At 38.4% G+C, this 7,422-nt stretch overlaps 1 protein-coding gene across 1 annotated transcript; it reads right to left on the reverse strand.

Moving 5' to 3' along the window:
• Nucleotides 1–2,698: 2,698 nt before the first annotated feature.
• On the reverse strand, nucleotides 2,699–4,225 carry LOC145157862 (uncharacterized). The gene is made up of 2 exons (XM_079076843.1): nucleotides 3,286–4,225; nucleotides 2,699–3,231 (listed from the first exon to the last, which is right to left on the reverse strand). Exons 1-2 carry the CDS (start codon nucleotides 4,223–4,225, stop codon nucleotides 2,699–2,701), a joined length of 1,473 nt encoding a protein of 490 aa, XP_078932969.1.
• Nucleotides 4,226–7,422: the final 3,197 nt, after the last annotated feature.

Genomic DNA, 7,422 nt, shown 5'->3' on the forward strand with positions numbered 1-7,422 from the left:
GGTCATCTTCCGAAGTAAACAAGGCTCGCACACGTCATCGTCCCTAAGGTCGAATGACTCCGACACTCCATCCTTTTGGAGTTGGGCTATGCGTTTCTTATTGACATGTCTAAGACGACAATGCCACAAGCATGCTTTATCCAAACCATTGGATGAATCAACACACAACACATCATTTCCTAAGTTATCTACAACCATCACAGTTTCATAAGTTCCATTACAAGGTAATGCTTCAAAATAAAATACACCATTAAGATAAGCATTAATAGAACCCTTTTCATTATCAAATGAATATCTAAAACCTTGTCTATATAAACAATGAAATGAAATGATGTTTATTGCCATATCTGGCGAATAGCAACAATTGTCTAAATCTAATCCTAATCCACTATTAAGCATTAAAGAGTAAATTCCGATCTTGGTGACAGGCGACGATCTTCTGTTCCCCATGATCAAATTTATCTTCCCATGCTCCACATCCCTATCCCTTCTTAGGCCCTGCAAATCAGAACAAATGTGAAAACCACATCCTGTATCAAGTATCCAAGAAATAGAATGTGATCAATCGTTAGATTTAATTGTGTAAATACCTGCGTAAGATGGCTTGATCTTTCCATCCTTGATGACCTGTAGATATTCTGGATAGCTTCTCTTCCAATACCCTATTTTGTGGCAGTGGTGGCACTCTGCCTCCTTCGGGTTAGAGTTGGGTTTAGCAGAACCAACTTTGGTTCCACTAGAAGAGGTACCATCTTGGGGTCTACCCTTATGGTTACTCTTTGAGGGAGCCTTCCTCATCTTATCCCTCCCTTGCCCAATTGCCAAAATAGGGGAAGCGGTTGGAGCGGGAGTTGATGCAACAGACTTATCCTTGAGATTGCTCTCAACAGTCCTAAGCAAGACTTGAAGCTTGCTCAAGGTGACCTCTTCCTTATTCATGTGGTAGGTCATGCGGAACTGGTTGTAGCAGGGAGGCAGGGAGTGAAGGATAATGTCAATCGTCAGCTCTTCATCAAAGTTAAAATTCAACTTGAGAAGACGGTCAACATATCTATGCATCTTTTGTAGATGAGCGGTAAGAGACTCTCCACTACCCATTCGGGTAGTGATCATCGAAGTGATGATCTCATACCTCTCTTGCCTCGCACTTTGATGGAACCGGTCCAGCAAGTCTTGATGCATCTCATAGGGATACATGTCCTCATAGGACTTTTGGAGTTCGGAAGTCATATTCGCCAGCATGATCCAATGGACTTTCGTGGCATCACGCTCGTGGGCCTCAAAGGCAGCGATCTCTTCGGGAGTAGCAGTGTTCACGTCGATCTCCTTCAGCTCCTTATCTAGGACATACTCTTTGTCCTCATAACAGGTGGCCATTCTAATGTTACGAATCCAATTGTTGAAATTGTTTCCGTCGAATATCACCCTCCCACACAAGTTCATGAGTCAGAAAGAGCCGAAGGAACTCGAGCCAGAAGCGTTGTTGTTGTTCATGTTCGACATCTGAAAAAGAAAAGAACAAAGTTTGATTAGAAATGAATCCCTAATTAAACACCCAAAATTAGAAATTAGGGCTAGGATCCAACAACATTATTTACATATTAGAAAACGGATGCCGTAATCTAACATGCAAATAACTTGAAGGTAAGTGAATGACGATTCACTAATTCTCCACCATGAAAAACGAAAAGAAGATTAATTTTTAAATGTATTGAAAACTCCTAGATTCTTTTGGGATTCATTGAACCTTTCAATGGCATGTTTAAATCTCGATATGCCCCTCAAGTTTGTGACTGGGATGCCGAGGATCAGAAAGCGGGTGTGAATAACCATGCAAATGTACATGGTGCCCTCATTGTTACAGTCATCTATACCATGTGCCGGTTAACCACACACGCTCCATCGAACTATGACAAACAATGAGTCACCCTTTGCCACCTTTTCTTAGAAACCAATTAGTGTGCCAGTTAACCATACACGCTCCACTAACTTATTAGCAAGGGTACAAAGTGTAATTTCATGGGATTGCATCAATTCACTTTGCCTAAAGTAACTGAGAATGAGAATTTTGTAAAACATTTAGTTACTTTATATAGATTCATTATATTTTTAATGAGGAAAGGTTTGCCCTTTCCTACCCGCTCGGCTAACGACCCTCCACCAATCAAGGAAGCAGTGGGTGAGAGTGGACACCCATTAAACGGCCATTTTATAGGCCATAACCTTATACCCCCCTTATAGATCGGCTTCGTGAATGAGGCCTACTAACGGTAAGACTAGCATTTTAAGTTATACACACACACACACACACACACACATATATATATATATATATATATATATATATATATATATATACTAGCCATTTACCCACGCCAAGCGACGGGTGTGAATCGTTTCATTCGGAAATTATTTCTATTCGGAAAGTTTTATGATTGGGCACCCAACTTTTACATGAGGGTAATGAAAAGGTAAACCCCTAACATTAATCTAATTTGCTTTGGAATATGGTAACTTGTAAATTTGAACGGTCTACGCATCTCTAGAGGCAATTAGTTCGTTTGCGCAAATAGTTTACTACATCTAAAAAATTATAATTAAGAGTCATGCTAACAGAAACAAATACAATGAAAATTAAAAATTAAAAGTTGGGATTCCTTACAAATGTATATGAAGACATGCAATTGATTGTGCATTATTAATCGTGCAACACTTCTTTATACACCACATTTGATGTATAGACTTCACCATCGTTGAATTGTCCATCAGGGATCACTAATACTTTTGTATTGGCGCGTGAAATCCCTCTGGATAATGCCACATAAAGTTGGCCATGTGAGAAAACCGATTCTGGAAGATAAATTCCTACATTTGGAATTGTTTGTCCCTGAGCTTTATTGATTGTCATCGCAAAACATAATCGAATTGGAAATTGTTTTCTCTTCAGCTTGAACGGGAACATGTCCTCATCAGATGGACATAGAGGTATCCTTGGCAAAAATACCCTCTTTCCAGCATGTTGGCCAACAGCTATTTCGGCATCAATCACATTGTGCTGAAAACTTTTACAAATCAATCGGGTGCCGTTACACAATCCATTTGATGGGTCAAGATTTCGTAACAGTATTATCGGACATCCAACTTTCAGTCGTAGGTAATGAGGGGGTAAACCACTAACACTGAGCGTGTTCAAGAATTCCACAGGATAGAAGTTATTTATATCGTCTATAGCTTCATCAAAACTATAGTAAATTGTCTCTTCTCCAATGAATCAGCCAATCAAACGATCATTAATCTCATCGACGCTATCATTTCTTGTGGATAATATTGCACGGGAAATAATATAATCTGATTTAGATCTATTAATTTCCAAAGATGGAAAGATTGCATCAATCAAAGCATTCAATGACTTTTCTTTTTCGGTGAAGGGAATTCCCATATCATCAGGGATACGGATAAAGTTTTCATGCACTGTTTCTTCAACTCCATCACCGACACGTAACAGAAAATATGAGAACCATGGATCGGTTAGTGCTCTCATATTTATAGTTAATCGCAACTTGATAATCGAAGACCAAAGAGGTGATATTCGTATGCTAGAATCCACGGTTTGTGCTCGTGTTCCACGTCTAACGACCGGCAACACTTGTCTGAAATCACCTCCCAAAACCATTATCTTTCCACCAAATGGGAGCATCACCCCAGTGATATCTTTCATTGTACGGTCAACCGCCTCCAATGCATGTCTTTTAGCCATCGATGCTTCGTCCCATACGATTACCTTTGCAATCCGAAGTAGTTGAGCAATACCACTTTGTCTTGAAATCATGTAGACTGAGTTATTTTCAAGATTGAGAGGAATTTTAAAGCGAGAGTGAGTTGTTCTCTCCCCAGGCATGTTATTAGCCGCAACACCCGATGAAGCGGTTGCAAGTGCAATATGACCACACGAACGAATATTAGCAAGTAGAGCTTTGTACAAAAATGTTTTTCCTGTTCCACCAGGACCGTCTATGAAGAACACTCCAGGAATATCATTATGGACATGCCACATGATCTCATCATATGCAAATTTCTGTTCAGGATTAAGAAAATCTATTGCTTGTAAATGTTCAGATTCTATCACTATAGAACACTCTTCTTGTACCTCACGAAAAACTCCAGATTCTAAATCGACATTTTCATTTATCTGTGGAAGATCAAAATCATCAATATTGTCCCCCATTGATTGTATGAATACCATGATGTCAGTAAGGACCATATTCTGGACTCTCTCAACACTTCCGTATTATCGCCTATAATCTTCTGAAAGAGCATTGTAATGGTCATCCCATAACTTACGAACATCTCCTGGCTCACAAAAAGTCAATATCGTTACAAATAGCCTTCTAAGAGCATTGGGAAATTGAAAGAAAGATGCCTCTGTAAGACATTGAGATAAACCATCATCAGACTCTATTAACCCTCTTTCAAGAGCTGCTTTACGAAATGTTGGGTGTTTTACGTTGTTGACTGTGTAAAGATCTTCAAAACATGTTGGGCCACTAATATGTGATAAAATTAGGCGAAGGTAGTATCGCTCTCCTTTAGCGGGATTAGCAGAAACCAAACGACCTCGCATTAATCCTAGTTTTCGACAATTCCAAGGATGTGAGCTCGGATCCCATGTAAATTGTTTTGGAAAATCTTTGTATTTATGTTGTCTCGCATTTTTATCTTCCTTATTTTTTAGAAAAAAAGCAGTCAACATTGATCTCTTATCTTTCTCTTTTTCAACAACGCTAGTCAACATATCATCCTCACTGAACCTAACCATTTGTTGATTTGGGAGATGCACTTGCAACGCCATCACAAAAGGGTGGATCTGAGAAAGTGGGAAGCTAAAAATCCTCCAAATTGCCTCGGGAGGCGAGACATATCGTGCATCTTGAAACCGTTTTATCTCATTAACTACAACAGGTTGTCCATCCGGATCAATATTGATAACTTGTTTGTCATGACCCTTGTAAATATACTTGAACACATATTTCACAGAGGTTATACTCGAGCAGACCTCAACATTCATATGACAGTTAAACATCATTAACAACTTTGGGTTATACGGGACCACCCATCTGTTATCCATCTTATTGCCTCGTATGTCCACCTCTATACCATTATCTCTCCTTCGGTACACAGGATATGAGTCCTTTCCTTGTAATGTTGTTTCATTGAATTGTCGAGGGTATCTAAAACGACATTTTTTTGCTCATTCTTCATACAAGGACAGTCAGAGTTTAAGCTACCGCAAGGACCGTGAATCATGTGTGCGACGACTAATTCGTGCATTTTAGGATACTTTTGTGGGTCTGGAATTTCAGCACAAACTATTTTGTCGTAATGGTCTGCATTAGTAAGCTTGTGTGGAGGTCTCATTATCATGAGGAAATGTGCATGTGGCAAACCACGTTTTTGAAACTCAATGACATAAACGTACGCACCCACCACGCCAAGGATGTGCTTTGTGAAGAGTTGTTTCTTAAGATACTCTAACTTAGCACGAAAAACTCTAGACACAAGGTCCGGACGATCTTGAGCCGTCTGCCAAGGGAGTAACTCATCTTTTATTTCTTGCCAGTTTGGATTGCATGTCATAGTAAGGAATACGTCAGGCTTACCGTCATCTTGAACTAAAGTCATGGCATCAAGAAATCGTCGCCGCATGTCACGGGGGCCTCCGATGAAACTTGATGGCAACACAACACGTTGCCCTATCATAGTCGGTCGAACCTCACCGGCATTAACACAGTCCACAACACCTTGGTATAAATCTGCTCTTATTTTGGACTGGTTTTTTCTACAAAATTCCAAACGTGAAGTCTCAAGCTTGATGTGGATATCTACTACAAATTGTTGTAGTAATCTCCCCCCCAACAAAATTACATTATAATTTGACCGGATTTGAAACTTATAACAATAGTACTCTCGCATACTTACAGTATTCCGCCCTCTTTTTGTATTAGAGTCTACACAATGTTGATTTCGTGAAAAAAAAAATTAATGATATGTACAAAATGTATGTTTGTGAGTTTAACTAAATTTTATGATATGTGTACCTTCTAAATCCCCCTCGATATCTTCGTTGTAATTGCTAATATTATTGATGGGAAATCCATGTCTTGGAATATTAGAATGCCATCCAGACTCACCATTAGGAAAAAACAAAGGATAAGACAATGGATCATAACATCCCCAGTAAGCTTGAATTGTTTGTGCTTTGTCTAATCTGCCATACACGATAATACTTCGTTTATATGCAGCTATGTTGTCATTACCTTCAACCCAAATACCTGCGACCTGAGATTTTTATCATATAAACGATATGATTAAATATGATATGTAATATGCACAATTGTATGTCATACATGATATATTTATTTTATAATTAGTAGACACTAATTATTATGATACCTCAGATGTGGTCGGTCGGTTGTAGACCCTTTGGTCAAGTTCTACTGATGCATTCAAAGTGACTCTGTAATTGTCAAGTGGCCCTAGATCAGCAAGTCTTCGAAATGTTTGCACGTATGGATTTGTAGCAAGAACACGGGTCAAAATTTCAATGACGCTTCTATTAAGATTTGGTTTTCGGAGTCTATACGAAATCTCAGTGTCAGCATCATAAAAATACAACTGTAAGTGCTTAGGGTCTCCATTCTTTGGAACTAACTGATCGATTCTGTGATATATTGCTCCATGCGCACAAAAAGTATATACTCTGGATGTCATATTGGTCATTGTTTTATCCACATCTACACCCATTGATGCGAATGAGAAATCGGTGTTGTATGCACGTATGTTGTGTCTGAACATTTTGCTTAGTTCAGAATTGGATGTGTAAAGATTTCGTAATTCTTCGTGAATATCGGAGAATACCAACTTTGTCTTTCCCGACATGCAACAAAAGCTGGGTAATTCAAATTGAAATCGTTTTGCTCCGCAATGAACACATGCATTTTGGACTTTTAATACATTATGCTCCATATGCATACCATCATAAACAAAAGTATATGGATCTTGTTGGAGCATGTTGTCTCGCATAATTTGTCTTCTGTTTAGTTCCTTCCGTCGTTCATAATAATTTTTATTATGAATTTTCCTCATCTGTTCAATTCTTACAACATCATTAGTAGTTCCTTCATTGATATTCATTTGATTTGCAACAACATTCGGCATAATTGTCGTAGATCGGCTACTTCCTTCACCATTAGTTATTCTTCTCCGTTTGTTTTCCTTTTGTCGTGCATAATATTTTCTATTGTAGTTTTTTCGTTTTTCTGCTACAAATATTATTTGACGAAATATGAAAAAATTAGTTTTTAGAATCATGCGTTTATTAAATATCCTATGTTTTTAGAAAAATAACCAACATAAAATTAAAAA

Source organism: Lactuca virosa, chromosome 2 (genome assembly GCF_052849685.1).
Source record: "Lactuca virosa cultivar CGN04683 chromosome 2, Lactuca_virosa_CGN04683_v6, whole genome shotgun sequence".
Taxonomy (NCBI): domain Eukaryota; kingdom Viridiplantae; phylum Streptophyta; class Magnoliopsida; order Asterales; family Asteraceae; genus Lactuca; species Lactuca virosa.

Coding starts and splice junctions, on each gene's coding strand:
- LOC145157862 (XM_079076843.1), bottom strand. CDS start 4,225: ATGGGGGACAATATTGATGATTTTGATCTTCCACAGATAAATGAAAAT. Junction 3,232..3,285: donor CGTCGATGAGATTAATGATC/GTTTGATTGGCT, acceptor GTTTTGATGAAG/CTATAGACGATATAAATAAC.